Genomic DNA, 19,394 nt, shown 5'->3' on the forward strand with positions numbered 1-19,394 from the left:
ATATAGTTCCACCTCAGGTTCTGCCCAACACCCTCTCTCCCTACTATCTGTCTCCTTGTTACCTACCAGCCTCTCTCCCACCCCACAAACTGTACCTTCCCAGTCCTGGTACACAATCTAGACACCTATTGAGTCCACAGATGCTGCTTGACCCACAGTTCTTCCAGCATTCTGTTTTGTGATGTTGGTGAACAGACGAGTTATTATGCTTACAATTATTCAGAATATCTTATTTATTTATTTTTAAATGAATTTGTAGTTTATGGGATTTGGCCCAATTTTTTGGATGTAGCTCCAGAATGGAATATTCACAATGTTCTTTAAAGACACACCCTTATTTTTTTGGATCAGGACCAATAATGGAAAGGAAACTTTGGCTCTATAAGACAAGGTAATTCTGACCAGGAAATGGATAAATTCTTGCCTGTTATGACACAGTCAACGCAACTGCCAAGATTTATCCAGCTTAGTCTTGTAGATACATCAGGTAACTCACCCAAAGACCAATTGGGTTGTGCAAATCCCTTTTCTAAGCAGCCATTCAAGCTTCATTGCATAAAAGATTGCAACTGCTCAAAAGCTTAGCGGGGGAGCATGGTATTTAATGAAAATACAGACGAGAACACTGACGTTATAAAATTACAGCATTCTTCCTCTTTCGTGCACATGGAAATGATACAAAAAGACCAACAACTCAATAATTTTTAACTTGTGCCTTAAGAAACATAAGGAAATTACTCCCTTCAGCTTAGTCCATTTTTACAATCTGGTTCAGCCCTCCTTTAACGAACAAATAGTTATTTACATAAAATGACAAGTTTTGAAAGTGGATCACCAAGAAAATTTATTTTTCTTTCAATTTCAATAAATATGACAAGTGTGGTAAACAGAGGGTGCATTTCAAAACATTTTGTTCCAAACTGAACAGCTGTTTGGTACATGTAGATTCAGACAAACTTAACTAGGAATGATCTAGAACACAGGCGAGTAGTAAACAAATAACAAAAAAATACAATCAATTTTGTCACATTAACTGAGCACTTGTTTTACTTAAGGCAGGGCAGAGTTGCATTGAAATATTAGTGCTGATCATGCAAATGAAAATCAGGGAAGCATTAGAGCAACGAGGTGCAGAAGCCATTACTAAAAATGACACCATTTTTTTTTAAAAAGAGAAAGCAATAGTTGGACAAAAAGTGATAGGGAACAAAGCTTGTTCACGCAGGTCTGGTTATTCCAGTCATTTTGCAAATCTGTTCAAAATACTAATTTAAAAACATCTACAATAATTTAGAAACAAGTATTGCAATTTGCAATCACTTTTATTAGTTGCTTGCCTATCTTGATCTTGACCACAAGATCTTGATGGAAAACTATAACTGAGCTTTATTGCCAGTTTTAACTGAATCTGAGTGATGAAATAAGTATTTGAGGAAATGATGGTTCAGCATTTGTACTTCACTCTGAAAGTACCCTGTAGATTAAAACAGCAGCTTATTTAATTCGCCAGAATGAAATTATTGTTGCATTTAGTTAGACTATTAATCAGGTAATTAGAAGACACAAGAGACAGCAGATGCTGGAATCCTGAGCTTAAAACATACAGCTGGAGGAACTGTGGAGGGAAATGGACATGCATACAGCAGGCAGCTCAAAACATACAGCAGGCAGCAAATGTGGAGGGAAATGGACTGTTAATTTCCTTCCACTGATGTTGCCTGACCCACTGAGTTTCACCGGCAGTTTCTTTTTACTCAATGCATTGTTAGCAGTTTCACCTACTAGAAACTCATTAAATGTATTCATGCTTTTAGCAACTTTTTTTTCTATACACGAGAGATTTTCCATTCAAAACAAAGGAATTCATGGGCTTCCTAATCTTAAGAGTCCATAGCAACTAATACTTAAAGGATCAGACATAAAAATACAATGCTGTAAATACAGATCAAAAGGTGACTATTTTGTGGCATGCGACGTCTCAAATTTATCACCACCATCTACAAAGACATGTATTCTCTTGCCAAGATGAGTACAGTGCAAAACACTTCCCAGGAAAAAGTGGCCCTTTTTATTGGCAAGCCACCACCACCGTAACTACTCACTCCTTCCCATCAGCAAGAGACCACGAGTCAGGTTATACCAGTAAATAGACTGCAGAATTTAACAAGGCTTTTTTGACAGCTAGCAAACTTTACCAGAGGGACAAAAATAGGAACAAGAAAGCAGTATATATAGCCAGTTCAACACTGCCTTTGTATATGCATTCAGGGATGGCATTAAATGCTGGTCTTACCAACATTACTCACATCATGCATGCCTTTTTAAAAAGGCTGCAGATGGAGAAAACGTGACTACCAATCATAGTTTAAATTAATTTGACTTCTCCAAATAGAGGCCACTAATATGTGGCAAATTACCAATTTAAAACAACTAAAATAAATATTCCAAATATAGAATTTTCTAAAATAACAGTTCATTGTAGGAAAATGACAAAATTAACGCTGTCCTATGTGTTACATTTTTATTATAGCAGTCTCTCCCTTTCCCCCTATTCCTATCCATGCTAATGCACCCGGCAGACATAAGAAACCAAAACTGGACCTAAAAAAAAAGATAATCACTGATAATGCAACAGGGAATTCTGGAGAAACTTCTTCGCTCAGAATGGCAAGAATGCAAAGTTGGGCAAACAGCAGAGTTTAAGGGATACTGAGGGAGGCTATGAACATAGCAGGATTTGGCATGACTGTCCGTTGAAACTGCTTCACCATTCATTAAGATCAAAGCAGACCTTCCATAACTTCCACCCTACTTATCAGCATAATCTTAAAAAATAAAGTGTTGGAAATACTAAACAGGTCAGGCAGCATCTGAAGAGGAAATTGGGTAACATTTCAAGTCACTGATCCTTCATCATCTATGTGCTGATTGTTTTAATTTCAGGTTTCCAGTATCTTCATTTTGCTTAGTTTTTTAATGTAACATTTTCTGAAGTACAACTTTGCCATTCGGCTTAACTAATCCCTTTCTTTCCTTTCAGGCTCTTTCTCTGGAATTCCTTATTGATTTAGAATGCAAGGACCATACTAATTACACAAAACAGAAGAAACAGAATTGTATGAATGCACTTGGTGCACATGGTAATAGGGTTAGAAGTGGCAGGGGTATGGCTGGTGTAACTACGGACATAAACTATTTGCCTTAATGGCCTGTGAAGCACTTTCCAATTTAGCTGTTACACACCAATCCGCACCCAATTCATTCACTTTTCCTTTTGACATACTGGCCACCTACTACTTAGCACCCACTTCTGTAACTAGAACTAGCTGTGGTTAAGAATGGTTGGTTTCATTACTGCTGTGCAAGCTATGGATTTGGAAATGTGGCTTGCACAGGGCAACAATTAGTAGTCCGAAACTACAAAGCAGAATATTTTACCAACAGCACAGTATTTAACCATTATATCAGGTTTTGATATTTATTGATGTGAACCAGGCTAAATGTCACACCAATACAAGGGTTGCAGAGCCTTCAGCAGCAACTATGCACAAAGCAAACAAAGGAAAGACTAGTTTAAATATATTTGTGCCACATATATTGGTACCCTGACTGCAAATGCTCCAACAATAATTTACTTTATACCCACATTTAAAGAGTCATATTTCTTGGCTTCTAGCTTCACAAGAATGCTGTCCATCATGTACATAACATTAGACACCTACATTTGGTCGATTTACAGAATGACATGTTTAAAATACTGGATGACCTGCTGAGTTACTCCAGCTTTTTGTGAATGTTTAAAATACTGGATGCTCAAATCTGAAATAAAGTCAGTTATTGAAAACAACCAAATCATGATAGCCTATTTTATGTGGAAAAGGGGTTAAAGCATATTATTGCTTTTTGATTTGTATTTTAGGATACCATCTCCGAGGTGTGAAGGAGAAATAGTTATGTTACATTTAATACAATAAAGAGTTCTATAGATCCTTGTAACAGTCACCAAATGTTTTTTTGAAGTAGTCTTAAAATCCATTATATGAAATGATTACCAACATTTCAAAACCTTCCCTTTCTCCACAGGATTTAACTGTTAAATGTTGCTTAAAAGTCCATATATTTCATTGCACAGCAGTTAAATTACAACCCAGCCTAATGGTTGCTTTTTTTGGTAAATTACAAGAGTCACATTTTATCACAATATACAAATGACACAATGTCAGTTATGTACCCCAAAGTAACAGAATGTTCTCTTTTGAAAAAGTTTTCATATTCAGCAATTGAATCTTATATGCTTTCTGACAATTTTAAGAGTCAATTATAATTTTAGTAAGCCAATGATCGAAGATACTGCAGTACTTCTTAAGAAGACACAGCACTAGCAACACTGTTGGGGTTCAACAAAGCTTTCTCTAACCACAGGGATCAAAAATAAAATTACACTCCATTAATAGTTGACAAATCTACCGCTGCAGGGATTTCAAATTTCCTTAATGGGCAAGGTTTGGTGGTATTTTTTAACAGATTATTGTTTATTTTGTAAGTAAATCAGAAAAAAGCTTGCGCATGGTGAATGCCGAAGGTTTGGAAATACTCAAATACCTTAAGAGCACTTCATTAGATTAGGTTAAGGAGAAAATGTTGTTGATTGAAATACAGATAGTTGTTCACTATTACCAAACCCAATTCGTCTCTGCTTTTAACTGGACATAGTTCATACCAACGCAATACTGTGAAGTCTGCAATGGCTACTGGATCCCTGAATTTCTGACAAATGCCAAAGACTAGGCAACTCCGCAGTCTCTGCTCTGCATCCATAGTTGTCATTTCCAAAGCATGTTACCTCTTATCCTTTAGCAGCATTTTGAAAATCTGCAACTCGTGTATGCTTGTTGAAAGTCTGAAATAACAAAGTTGACCAATGCAGAGTTACATTCCAGCCTCAAAACTAAATGAAGTTAGGCATTTTTATATATTCAGCATATAAACTCTAAAAGGTTGCATTTGGGAATGAGGAATTTTAGAAAATAGCAGGAGTAAGCCATTTGAATCATTTAGCCTGCTACATCTTTCAATACCTTCATGGCTGATCCTCTCTTTCAACATTATACTCCCACTCTCTCCCCATATTTCAGAATAGCCTCAGAATAAAAGGGCGTACCTTTAAAAAGGAGACGAGGAAGATTTTTTTTAGTCAGAGGGTGGCGAATCTGTGGAATTTATTGCCACAGATGGCTGTGGAAGCCATTATTGGGTATTTCAAGGCGGAAATTGACAGGTGTGATTAGTAACGGTGTTAGGGTTATGGGGAGAACGTAGAAGAATGGGGTTGAGCAGGAAAGATAGATGAGCCACTATTGAATGGCGGGGTAGACTTGATGGCCAACTGAATGGCTGACATCTGCTCCTAGGACTTATGAAATCCCAGCCATGGAAAACATCCTCCTGGCATACTGCCAGTCTAGCCTGTCTGATTTTTGTAAGTTTCATTTAATCTCTTTCTTCTAAACTCAAGTGAATACAAATCTCGCCTCTCCGCATATGCAGTCTTATCATCTTTGCTGCATTCCTTCTCAGTATGTCCTTTTGTTAGGTAAGGGGACTGAAACTGCACACAATATTCCAGATGTGGCCAAACAAAAGACCTATAAATATTGTAGCAGAGCGTCCCACTGTATGCAGCGCCTCATGACTTGAAATCCAACATATCATTTGCTTTCTGAATTGTTTAGTGCAACTACATGTTTGCGTTTATTGACTGGTGTTTAATACCATCCAAACCCCTCTGTCCATCAACATTTCCCAATCCACCATAATTTAAATGCTCTGCCTGTTTTTCTTGACCAAATGCATAACTTCCCAGTTTATCTATGTTAAGATTTCTACCATTTTTTGCTCACTCCCTCAATCACACAATCTGTTAAAACTATTTCCATTCCAGATATTGTTGATGACATTGTCACATTCCATTGATATTTTCCTGTCATCTCCTTCTTTACAATGCCTCTAATATTTTCCCCGTTATTAATTTTCCACCAACTGGTCTAAAACGGACCGCTTTCTCTCCCCGTTTAAAAAAAAAAAAGATGATTTTAAAAATATATGTGTCGCTCTTCAATCTGTAGAACCCATTCAATGATCCAAAGAGCTCCTGAGGATGTCAACCAATGTACTTAATATTTCCAAGATTTTCTCCTTTAGGAATGAGGAAAATAATCAAGGGCTTGATTGGCAAGAAAAAAAATACTGTGTATCCCAATAGTAAACTCAAAATTATTGTGCTCTCTGTAAGTGCTCCCGAGGAGCATTTTCATGTCTTCTCATGAGTTAGTGAATTACTTCTTAAACAAATTGAGCGCAAGAGTGAACATTTCTTTGGAAAACCCAACTAGGGTGTCTGGAACTTGTGGAGGAAAAAATACATAAAGGATAAAAGATCAGGATCTTATTGAATGGCAGATCAGGCACAATGGGCCAAATGACCTATGCCTGGCTTCTATTTCTTATGGTGAGCAAGGTCTTATTTGATCTCTGTGCTAGTCTTTCTTTTCTATGCACGTTGTAGATTGTTCTTTTTTTTGGGAGGTGGGGGGGGAAGAAAGGGAATGAGAAATAGTCACTGACAAAGTTAACATCTAGGACTTTCACTGAGAAATCCACAAGAATAATAGACACCCTGTTTCTCAGTTCCTCCAGAGCTTTCCTGTTATACATGCAGCAATTAAATTGGCTTCCTGTTTTTAGGTGGTTTGCGAACTTTGGACCAAAAAAAAAAAAAGAGCCAAAATGCAAGACATTTTTCCAATTTTATGACTTTTCTTCGAAAAGGAGAAGTTAAACTGCAGGACTAACATCATAATTAACTTGCAATGTTAAAATGTCAACTGGGCAGATCTGCAGTGCCCTCCATAATGTTTGGGACAAAGACCCATCATTTATTTGTGGGCACTGTAAATAATTTGCCAATCTTTCACAAGACCAGGCACCCTATAGTGCTTCTATTTTGGGGTTTTGTGCCATGCACCAGTTGCAGAGCTATTTGCAACATGGAAATGAGTATCTTCATAATATTTGCATGACCTTTCTGTTCTTAAATATGTTACTTTACCACTTTTGAGTTTATATTTTCCTGGGGATGGCTTGTATTCTAATGTTTAGTTTTTCTCAAATGCTCATAAATATGTATTTATAGTCTATGTACTATCACAGATAAGATCATGAATAATATGAAATGAAACCATAACTATTAAACCAGATATTGCTCTGCTTGGCTATCCTAAATCACAAGACAGATTTCGCTTTTCTATCAAATTGGTGTCAAAGCTATGGATGTGATCAAACGGTTCATAGTTTGTTCAGACATACTATATCAAAAGGCAGAGGTGACTTTGATGTGTCACTAATGCAAATAGAGCATATTCTGGAGTAAGTTCTTACCTGTTAAATGCATTCAACAGAGCAACAACCTCCTGTCGGGTGAGCTGAAAGCCCGCTGAGGGGCTGTGCTCAGGGAGATTCTTAATTTCCCGCTCAGAAAATAAAATCTTCAGTGCAGTACCTAAACCCTGAGTCTGACGAGAAAAGCAGAAAGGTTTAGTTATTGAGTTACAGAGCACAGAAAGTCCATCAAGTCCATATCTACAGTACCCTCCATAATGTTTGGGACAAAGACCCATTTATTTATTTGTCTCTGTACTCCACAATTTGAGATTTGTAATAGAAAAAAATCACATGTGGTTAAAGAGCACATTGTAAGATTTTAATAAAGACCATTCTGGTTTCACCATGTAGAATTTACAGCAGTGTTTATACATTGCCCCCCCCCCCTTTTTCAGGGCACCATAATGTTTGGGACACAGCAATATAATGTAAATGAAAGTAGTCATGTTTAGTATTTTGTTGCATATCCTTTACATGCAATGACTGCTTGAAGTCTGCGATTCATGGACATCACCAGTTGCTGGGTGTCTTCTCTGGTGATGCTCTGCCAGGCCTGTATTGCAGCCATCTTTAGCTTATGCTTGTTTTGGGGGCTAGTTCCCTTCAGTTTTCTCTTCGGCATATAAAAGGCGTGCTCAATTGGGTCCAGATCGGGTGATTGAGTTGGCCACTCAAGAACTGACCATTTTTTAGCTTTGAAAAACTCCTTTGTTGCTTTAGCAGTATGTTTGGGATCATTGTCTTGCTGTAGAATGAACTGCCGGCCAATGAATTTTGAGGCATTTGTTTGAACTTGAGCAGATAGGATGTGTCTATACACCTCAGAATTCATTATGCTACTACCATCAGCAGGTGTATCATCAATGAAGATAAGTGAGCAAGTACCTTCAGCAGCCAAACATGCCCAGGCCATAGCACCCCCACCACCGCGTTTCACAGAAGAGGTGGTATGCTTTGGATCTTAGGCAGTTCCTTCTCTCTTCCAATACCTTGCTCTTGTTATCACTCTGATATAAGAATCATTGTCTCATCTGTCCACAAGACCTTTTTCCAGAACTGTGGTTGCTCTTTTAAGTACTTCTTGGCAAACTGTAACCTGGCCATCCTATTTTTGTGGCTAACCAGTGGTTCGCATCTTGCAGTGTAGTCTCTGTATTTCTGTTCATGAAGTCTTCTGCAGGGTTGTCATTGACAAATCTACACCTGTCTCCTGAAGAGTGTTTCTGATCTGTCCGACAGGTGTTTGGGGATTTTTCTTTATTATAGAGAGAATTCTTCTGTCATCAGCTGTGGAGGTCTTCCTTGGCCTGCCAGTCCATTTGCAATTAGTAAGCTCACCAGTGCTCTCTTTTTTCTTAATGATGCTCCAAACAGTTGGGTTTGGTAATCCTAAGGTTTGGCTGATGGCTCTAACAGTTTTATTCTTGTTTCTCAGTCTCATAATGGCTTCTTTGACTTTCATTGGCACAACTTTGGTCCTCATGTTGATAAACAGCAATAAAAGTTTCCAAAAGTGATGGAAAGACTGGAGGAAAGACTGGGTGCTGAGAGCTTTCTTATACCTGCATTAAGGAGGCATTTGAACACACCTGAGCAATTACAAACACCTGTGAAGCCATGTGCCCCAAACATTATGGTGCCCTGAAATGTGGGGACTATGTATAAACAGAGCTGTAATTTCTACATGGCGAAACCAAAATGTATAAAAATACCATTTAATAAAATCTGACAACGTGCACTTTAACCGCATGTGATTTTTCTATTACAAATCTCAAATTGTGGAGTACAGAGGCAAATAAATAAATGATGGGCCTTTGTTCCAAAACATTATGGAGGGTACTGTATATTGATTCTAGTTTCGCGCACTTAGCTCATCGCGTTCCATGATGCTCACATTCCTCTGTATACATAGGCGAGGAATTCCAGATTCCAACCTTCATCCTCAGATCCCCTCTAAACCTCCTTCCGCTTACCTTGAACCTATGCCCTCCAGTTTTAGACACATCTACAACGATGTGAAGTTTTACAACCGAGGCTGTGCCCTCAATTCTGTGTACTACAGTCAGGTCTACCCCCTGCCTACTCTGCTGCAAGGAAAACAGCAGCAGACTGTCCTGATTTGCCTCATAATGGAAATGTTCCATCTCAGATGGAATCCTGGTTAATTTTCTCTGCACTGTCACCAGTTCAATCACATTATTCCTACAGCGTAGTCACCAGAACACCACATAGCACTCCCGCTGAGATTAATTAACATTTTACTTTGTTATACCAAAAGCTCCTGATCTCATATTCTCTGCTCTGGCTAACGAAAGCATCCCATAGACCATTTTAACCACCTATTTACCCAATCTGCCCCTTTCAGGGATCCTTAAGATTATTTACCAAGGTGTCTCTATTCTTCAATAATCCCAAGGCATATTACCATTCAATGTATGTTTTACCCTTATTAATCCCAAAATAAATCACTTCAAACTTGCCAAAATTAAATTCAATATGCAATTGCTTTGCCCATCTCACTAATTCATCAATATTGTTCCATTACCTAAAATTATCCTCCTCTCTATTAACGAAAACACCAATGTTACTGTCATATGTAAATGTATTCATGATACTTGCTACATTCATATCCAAATCACTACTGTACATAATAATCAGTAAGAATTTTTGACAGGTTTCCAAATAGAAAAGGGAATAGGAAAAAAATAGAATGATTATGTATACAATTGTATACCTAACTAACATCTTTCAATATTGACTTAGGGGAAACATTTACTTGTCCTAACTCTTCGACCTCAAGCGACAAATCAAGTAAATTGTGATAAGCCTTATGACAAAGTGGATTTCCAAAATGATTCTTACTAAGTTCCACATGCAGAAGCATCAACATGAACTCAAAATGTAGGCGATTGGGAGAAAATCTGAGGAATAATTTAAGAAACTGGCTCGAAACAATGAGGACAAGTTAGAGGCTGTATCGGAATTGTGCTGGTGATGAGAGGGTGGTGAGGCTTCAATAAAAGATAGTCACATGGGATTAAATAAGAAATGTTGATGAAGTTTTATCCGGAGTTGCGTGGAATTGAACCTTGCTACCACAGGAAAATGGTTCCTGTGATCAGTTGAGGTCAATAACTGTAGTGATAGAGAGTAAAGATGAAGCAAAAAAAAAAGTTTGCAAGAGGCTCAAGTGGAGCACAAAAGAATATGGACTAGTTAGGCTAAATGCTTATTTGATAACAGAAATTACCATGAAAATTTATGTAAATACATAATGTGTTTTGATATTGATTCAATAAGCTATATTTTAAAGCCACTTTTTATTTCAAGTATGTGTAGAACTAATGGTTAGATAATAATAAAGCATTAGGGAGATTATTGGCAAGCACTCAATTAATATTTTAACTTATATTTCTTGACCTATGTGCAAATGACACAACTTTGTGTTATGACAAATCATTATATGGATAAATTTCTAGGAACTCAACCCCCCCACCCCATCTCCATTTAGTGGGTCTTGCCTGTATTGAAGGTTGTACTCACATGCACAATACCACTGCTGACAAGTGCAACATTTTGAAATACCTCATTTACCATCTCAGTAATTTATGCCAATGTGCACAATTCAATTTGCATGTGCACTGTTTTTCCACATCTAAATGATTTCCACTCTAAATCACATGGTTTATTTGAGAATGTGCTGGATACAAACCTGCAGTTTACCCCATAATCTGCATTTGTCACACCCAACACAGTCCATTATCCGTGAAATGTTCTTAAAATGGAGCCTGAATTCCTCCTGGGTAAAAAAGAAAACAATTACAATCCATCAGGTAATTTGGAACCTTCAAAACTAAATTAAGCAGGCAATCATAAACTCAACATGAAGTGCTATTTCTACCCATCATGACAAGGTAACTCTTTGTAAGTGGAACATAGAACAATACAGCACAGGAACCCACAATGTTTGTGCTGAACATGATACCTAATTTTTCTGCATATATTTGCTCAATACCCCTCTATTCCTTGCACTTCTATGTGCCTATCTAAAAGCCCTCTGAAATGCCACTATTGAATCCGCCTCCACCAACACCCCTGGCAGTGTGTTCCAGGCCACCAACACTGTAAAAAAAACATGCCCTACACATCTCCATGAAACCTTCCCCATCTCATCTTATAGCTATGCCCTCTAGTGATGGACATTTCCACCCTGGGAAAAAGGTTCTGACTGTCTACCCTATCTATGCCTCTCATAATGTTATATACTTCTATCAAGTCACCCCTCAACCTATGATGTCTCAGAAAAAAAAATCCAAGTCTATCCAACCTTTCCCTGTAGCTGAAACCCTCAAATCCAGGCAGGATTCTGGTAAACCTCTTCTGCACTCTCTCCGAAGCTTCCACAACTTTCCTGTAATGGGACAACCAGACTACAGGCAATACTCCAAATGCAGCCTTGTCAAAGTTCTATAGAGCTACATATAATCCGACTCTTATATTCAGCACCCTTAGCAATGAGGGCAAGCGTGCCGTACTTGCCTTCTTAACCTCTCTATCTGGTGGAGGGAAAATGCTGAAACATTCCAGTACATCATAAAATGTATCAGCTGTGCGCCTGCATTGATTCTTCCACATTTCAGTCACTTTCCATTGTGCATCATATAACGTGCAATGCACAATAGGCTTTGTTCTTCTACATTCAGAACTTTGAATTCAATGCATTTGTTTGACCAAATATATCTATCTATACATAACTAAAACTCTCATCTTGTGTGCATGTTCCCGAAATACAGCTAAAATGGTACACGATAGCGCAACAACTTTAGGGGCACCTTACTCACCATTTGCCTAACGCAGTATCAAGTTTCGTTATATTTTAAAAGTAATTCACTTTATAAACTTTAATAAACTTTATACTGTGAATAGGACGTTTCAACGTGGCAGTCGCGCCTGCGCAGTGCGCTCCCACTTGCCGGGCCCGTCAGCCACACCTGCGCAGTTGGGGAAGGGTTGCCGGGCCTGGTATCTGCTCGTGCGCAATTGGGGGAGTGTTGCCGGGCCCAGCGGCGGAGCGCCCAGAAGGAATGAAGAGACAGAATTTGAAATAACTGAACGTCTCTTATCGAAACATATAAGATTATTAAGGGGTTGGACACGTTAGAGGCAGGAAACATGTTCCCAATGTTGGGGGAGTCCAGAACCAGGGGCCACAGTTTAAAAATAAGGGGTAGGCCATTTAGAACGGAGATGAGGAAAAACATTTTCAGTCAGAGAGTTGTAAATCTGTGGAATTCTCTGCCTCAGAAGGCAGTGGAGGCCAATTCTGAATGCATTCAAGAGAGAGCTAGATAGAGCTCTTAAGGATAGCGGAGTCAGGGGGTATGGGGAGAAGGCAGGAACGGGGTACTGATTGAGAATGATCAGCCATGATCACATTGAATGGTGGTGCTGGCTCGAAGAGCCGAATGGCCTACTCCTGCACCTATTGTCTCTTGCATCACAACGGGAACCCAACAGGTCGTCTAGTATTTTTTTTAAACTGGACTTTGTATTTAAAAAAACCTCTCAAAATTTGATTATTGAAATTCTTACAAAAGAATGCTCTTAACTACACACCTTTAGAGTCTTAGCTTCTTTCTTGTCACCTGCAAACATTGACTTCTCATCAAAATGCATAGGAAATAGTCTAGAGGAAAGGAAATGGAATGACAGTTGGAGGAAATGGCATCAATGGATTTGAAATACTTTCTCAATCAACCAAGCAATGACTTAAAGTAAAATGGTACCACGTACAATTTGGTTTTTAATAACTGAATACAATAATAGTTGTACATTTTAAATTCAATGCAATGCACAGAAGTGAAGAATAAAAGATTTAAATGTCTAAATATAAACAAACATCAAAAGGCACTGGGAGTGGGTGGGATGATTGGGAGACACAAATAAAAAACAATTAGCATCTGAACTTGAAATTTATCAAGTCAAACAGATATTATTGGCCAAATCAAACAATGTTTCAGAAATACAAAGCCCAAGCAGAAGCCTCGTAAGAGGTAAGAAAATTGATGTAAATAGAGTGGTAAATGTGGTATACATGGATTGGATTGGAAAATTCTGATAAGACATATAATAAATAAGACCACTGATGTACAGAAGAATCTTTGGGTTCAAGTCCATAGAAAGCATCAACACAGGTGGATATAAGAGAATAGGATAGATTGGATAGGCTAGGTTTATTATCCTTGATATATAGGAAACTGGGTGACTTTATAGACACGCATAAAAATTATGAAGAGCACAGACAGGGTAATCTTTCAGAGCCTTTCTCCCAGAGCAAGGGAATCTAAATCTAAGTCACAGGTTTAAAGTAAGAGGGGAGAAGTTTAAAGGGCATCCGAGGGGCAAGATTTCACACACAGATTTCTAACTATCTGGAACAAGCTGTCATTTACAATTACAATATTGAAAAAGATGTTCAGACAGGTACTTACATAAGAAGTGTAGAGGGATATGGACTGAACACAGGCAAATTTGAATAGCATAGATAGACATCACAGTTGGCACAGTGTAGATGGACCCAAAGGCCCTGTTTCTGTGATGTATAATTTTCTGATTCAAATCAAATGAAAACAGAAGTCAAAGTCCTCTACTCTGTCTTGTACAATATCTGCATTCGGAGAACTGTACTAAAAATGAATCTTAAAAAAAAAGTGGAAACAGCCAGATACTTATTGCATGTAGCCTATCTTTTGTGAATACATCAAGCAATCAATCCTAAAATATGAATCTATTAAACCCTCGTTATTACAGACCATAGAAGGAGAGTGCTCAAGTCAAGTTATTGTCGATTGTTCACTATAATTGAGTAAGGTATTAACATTGTATGTAGTTGAAACTAAGAACTGCAGGGGTTTACTGTAATTCATCCAAATTAAAAAGGGTAACTGAAAATTGATAAATGATTTTTGTTTTGCGATCGATGACTTTATAAACAAAATCATGCTGAACATCCCAAAGATTAAGCACTTTTCTTACTTGGTTTCATTGAGAACCTCCAGTAGCTGCTTTTTGGTCATTGTATCTTCTGTTGTATTTCCAGTGTATAAGTCCACAACTGAACGCTCAAAATAGACAGCTACTTTCGACAAAGCTCTCAGTTGAATTAGGTACAAAAAATAAAGATTTTTCAATCTTCTTGGGCCTTCTCCTTTTGTTTCAGCGGGGTGAAACCGAAATCGAAATTCTTCTACATTTGGTCCCCATTTCGTTCTTCCCCACACATCTGAAAAAATGTGTCAATGATAGTTAAAGTAACACATTCAAAAGTGATGTCCGTTGCTGAAATAAGTTGTAATTAATAATACGTAGATGAATGCAAACACATAATTTTACTGCACATGAAGAAAGAACCATCTAATAAAGTACAATATGCATTCAGTCTGGCAGGACTTCCTCCTCGAATTGCGAGTTTCTCAAATACTTCAAACGTCGTGACTTAAAACTAAAAAACATTATCTTTCTACTAAAACTCTCGTTTGTTATCTTGTTTGTGACTGAACTTCAGCCAAAACAGTACACGATAGCGCGACAATTTTAGGCCCACCTTACGCACCATTGTCACTTTAGTGATAATGCAAGTAGTTTTATTGAAATTGGTGTTATATTTTTAGTTATTCACATTTTTAAGTTTTAAAGGAGGGGAGGGGAGGGGAGGAGAAGGGGTTGAGGAGAGAGGGGAGGAGGACAGGGTGCTGCACCAATGCAGGAGAGGTTTGGGCCCAAGGGGTCCACTTGGTCTAGCAAATTTATGGAGAAAACTGTTGCTGCATTTGTTTTCAAATAGACTTTCAACACAAAAAGATTCATCCTGGTTGCCTTTTGCTTTTTCAGAGTTCTATAAATTTTGGGAAGTCCTCAAATAGGCCAATGTAACTGCTGTTAGCCAGGTTAATCTCTTTTGGACTGCCTTAAATCCTTGTTTGATAAGGAGACCAAAACAGTACACAGTATTCCAGGTGTGGCCTTGCCGACATTGCCTTCTATTGTAACAAAGCCTTGCCTTCCAATGGCAATGTTGCACAGGATGTTAACCCAAGACAATTTTGGTTTATGAGTCAAAGATAGGCACAAAAAGGTGGAGTAACTCAGTGGGTCAGGCAGCACATTTGGAGAAAAGGAATAGGTGATGTTTCAGGTCGAGACCCTTCTTTAGACTGAGAGTCAGGGGAGAGGGAAACTAGAGGTATGAAAAGATACAGATCAAAGCAGACAGCACCAATGGCCAAAGAGCCCACAATGGTCCCTTGTTGGCAGAGGAGGTGAAAATAAAATGATAAGATCAGTGAAACTAGCAAGACACTCAGGTGGGGGGAGGGAGGGAATTGACTCATTCAAGCTAAATATAACTAAACTTCAGTTATTCCATTGTTCCTCTAATGCAATTTTATGATTCCCTACAATGTAAATAGTTTCTTCCCCTCCTCCTCCCCTCAAGGTTATGGACTTAATATGCTTCTAAGCCACTGCTCTTGAACTGAATGGGAAAACTTGCCAGAATTAACTTTTAGTATTAGCATGTAAAAATACCCAGCAATCATGACCCAGCCAAGGTAAAAGCTGGGACTATATGAAATTAATATGCAATGAAGTGTTAAATTATGCAGCACTCTAATTAAATAGCTCTCTGATATATAACAAAATATTTCAAATTGTTTTTCCCTGACCAAACCTTTCATACATACCATCAAGGAGATACTTGGCACAAAGGTGTAAATTGATACTAGCATGGAGTCCAGAAATTAACCTGTAAAATACTCTCTTTTCAAGGCAAAGACCTACAAATATGAAAATTCAAGCAGGAAAGTTAATTCTGAGATTTTATAATGCAGAGAAACTTTTTTTTTCAATGTACAAAGCTAACATCAAAATAAATATCAAAACTTTAGTCGATATACTTTTTTAACTCTGTTTGGAGCTCTGAAAGAAAAATTCCAGCTGAAGATAAAAAATCATTAAAAAATATATATTAAAGTTAACTGAAAAACATTATGGTAAATCCTAAACTCTGTATTCATTTTAATAGCCTGCAATTATGAAATATCATCCAGACTATGAAGATTGTGGGCATCTAAACTTTCAAATGGAATGGTGAATTAAATGTATGGGCTTGATAATTTTTCATCACAATACTAGATGCTTTCTAATACGAGTAGTGTTATTAAAATTGATCTGCTATTCATCCCAATGATATGTTAGTTACATTTTAATATCTAAACTGCTCTTTGCCGCCAAGCAATCTATTTTTTCCCCTCAAAACACCCACAAGAGAACCTTCCCCACATCCTTCAGGTATAGTTCTTCACTTTAGTAACCTGCAATGACGAGATGTCATCCAGCCTTCATCTTCATTAATTGTAAGTTAGCAAAGTGAATGCTAAAGTTTACCATTTACCAGAATGTTTATGATTCAACAAAATTAATTAGCGAGTAGAAAACTCTACACGATGAATTCCATTTGTATTGCAAGATATACAGTGCCCTCCATAATGTTTAGGACAAAGACCCATCATTTATTTATTTGCCTCTGTAATTTGAGATTTGTAATAGAAAAAAAAAATCACATTTGGTTAAAGTGCACATTGTCAGATTTTAATAAAGGCCCTTTTTTTATACATTTTGGATTCACCATATAGAAATTACAGCAGTGTTTATACATAGTCCACCCATTTCAGGGCACCATAATGTTTGGGACACAGCAATGTCATGTAAATGAAAGTGGTCATGTTTAGTATTTTGTTGCATATTCTTTGCATGCAATGACTGCATGAAGTCTGCGATTCATGGACATCACCAGTTGCTGGGTGTCTTCTCTGATGATGCTCTGCCAGATCTGTATTGCAGCTATCTTTGGCTCATGCTTGTTTTGGGGGTTACTCCCCTTCAGTTTTTTCTTCAGCATATAAAAGGCATCTCAATTGGGTTCAGATCGGGTGATTGACTTGGCCACTGAAGAACTGACCATTTTTTAGCTTTGAAAAACTCCTTTGTTGCTTTAGCAGTATGTTTGGGATCATTGTCTTGCTGTAGAATGAACCGCCGACCAATGAATTTTGAGGCATTTGTTTGAACTTGAGCAAGATAAGATGTGTCTATACACTTCAGAATTCATTATGCTACTACCATCAGCAGTTGTATCATCAATGAAGATAAGTGAGCCAGTACCTTCAGCAGCCATACATGCCCAGTCCATAACACCCCCACCACCGTGTTTCACAGATAAGGGTATATACTTTGAAACTTGGGCAGTTCCTTCTCTCCTCCATACTTTGCTCTTGCCATCACTCTGATATAAGTTAATCTTCGTCTCAACTGTCCACAAGACCTTTTCCAGAACTGTGGTTGTGTAAGAAAATAACTGCAGATGCTGGTACAAATCGAAAGTATTTATTTCACAAAATGCTGGAATAACTCAGCAGGTCAGGCAGCATTTCAGGAGAGAAGGAATGGTGACGCTTCGGGTCAAGACCCTCCCTCAGACCAATGTCTGAGGAAGAGTCTCGACCCGAAGCGTCACCCATTCCTTCTCTCCTGAGATGCTGCCTGACCTGCTGAGTTACTCCAACATTTTGTGAAATAAATACCAGAACTGTGGTTGCTCTTTTAAGTACTTCTTGGCAAACTGTAACCTGGTCATTCTATTTTGCGGCTAACCAGTTTGCATCTTGCAATGTAGCTTCTGTATTTCTGTTCATGAAGTCTTCTGCGGACAGTGGTCATTGACAAATCCACACCTGACTTCTGAAGAGTCATCAGCTGTGGAGGAAAGACTAGGTGCTGAGAGCTCTCTTATACCTGCATTAAGGAGGCAATTAAACACACCTGAGCATTTACAAACACCTGTGAAGCCATGTGTCCCAAACATTATGGTGCCCTGAAATGGGGGGGGGGGACTATGTATAAACATAGCTGTAATTTCTATACTGTGAAACCAAAATGTGTAAAAATACCCTTTATAAAATCTGACAATGTGCACTCTAACCACATGTGACTTTTTCTATTACAAAGATATATTGTGGAGTACAGAGGCAAATAAATAAATAGGTCTTTGTCCCAAACATTATGGAGGGCACTGTACATTACCAATGTTCAAAAAGGATAGATATTATTGATAATCATGAAAAATACATTATATATTATGACATGATTTGAATATTTCAGATATATTATGAGATTTTACCTCAAGAGCTTTGACTTTCCTCCATCTGACAATGCATTGGGTCTCAAAATAACTAAGAAATTTCTACAGCCCAACAAACTGTAAAGCTTCCATGAGAATATTTGTAACATCAGCCAATTGTAAAGCCTTAGAGGCATCAAGTTAAACTGAAAATAACAAGCCTTTGAAATTATGATTAACAGAATGTAATTTTAATTTATATCCCCATCACCTGATCGTTACATTAAGAAATTACAATCAAAAGATAAGCTTGCCACCACATTTAAACAATAGTTGAACCATTAAAGTTCAGTGTCACTCTTGAGTGGATTAGGAAAATACTCAGACAAGTTAGTCACTTCTGAATTTACAGTGCATTCAGAAAGTATTCAGGCCCCTTCATTTTTTCCACGTTTTGCTACGCTACAGCCTTATTTTAAAATGGATTTAATTCAATTTTTCAATCATCAATCTACACACAATACCCCATAATTAAAAAGTGAAAACTGGTGTTTAGAAATTTTTGCAAAGTAATTAAAAAGAAATAACTGAAATATCACATTTAGATAAGTATTCAGATCCTTTGCTATGACACTCAAAATTGAGCTTATGTTCATCCTGTTTCCATTAATTATCCTTGAGAAGTTTCTACAATTAATTGGACATGATTTGGAAAGGCACACCCCTATCTATATAAGGTCCCACGGTTGACAGTGCATGTCAGAGCAAAAACCAAGCC

The 19,394-nt window shown here is 37.8% G+C and overlaps 1 protein-coding gene across 2 annotated transcripts in view; it reads right to left on the bottom strand.

The window, feature by feature from the left end:
- Positions 1-697: 697 nt before the first annotated feature.
- The window catches only part of ero1b (endoplasmic reticulum oxidoreductase 1 beta), a 52,646-nt gene continuing 33,949 nt past the window's right edge, over positions 698-19,394 (bottom strand). Inside the window, exons 11-16 of one of the 2 annotated variants that reach the window (XM_078399128.1) lie at positions 16,182-16,274; positions 14,476-14,722; positions 13,057-13,126; positions 11,153-11,239; positions 7,438-7,571; positions 698-4,900 (exon numbers count right to left, since the gene is read on the bottom strand). In XM_078399128.1, the coding sequence (XP_078255254.1) occupies positions 4,840-4,900; positions 7,438-7,571; positions 11,153-11,239; positions 13,057-13,126; positions 14,476-14,722; positions 16,182-16,274 (692 nt within the window). In that variant the 3' untranslated portion in view covers positions 698-4,839. The remainder of the gene's footprint in view (positions 4,901-7,437; positions 7,572-11,152; positions 11,240-13,056; positions 13,127-14,475; positions 14,723-16,181; positions 16,275-19,394) is intronic. The other variant, XM_078399129.1, reaches the window with a different exon arrangement.

The sequence above is a fragment of the Rhinoraja longicauda genome, chromosome 5 (assembly GCF_053455715.1).
Source record: "Rhinoraja longicauda isolate Sanriku21f chromosome 5, sRhiLon1.1, whole genome shotgun sequence".
Classification (NCBI taxonomy): Eukaryota; Metazoa; Chordata; class Chondrichthyes; order Rajiformes; family Arhynchobatidae; genus Rhinoraja; species Rhinoraja longicauda.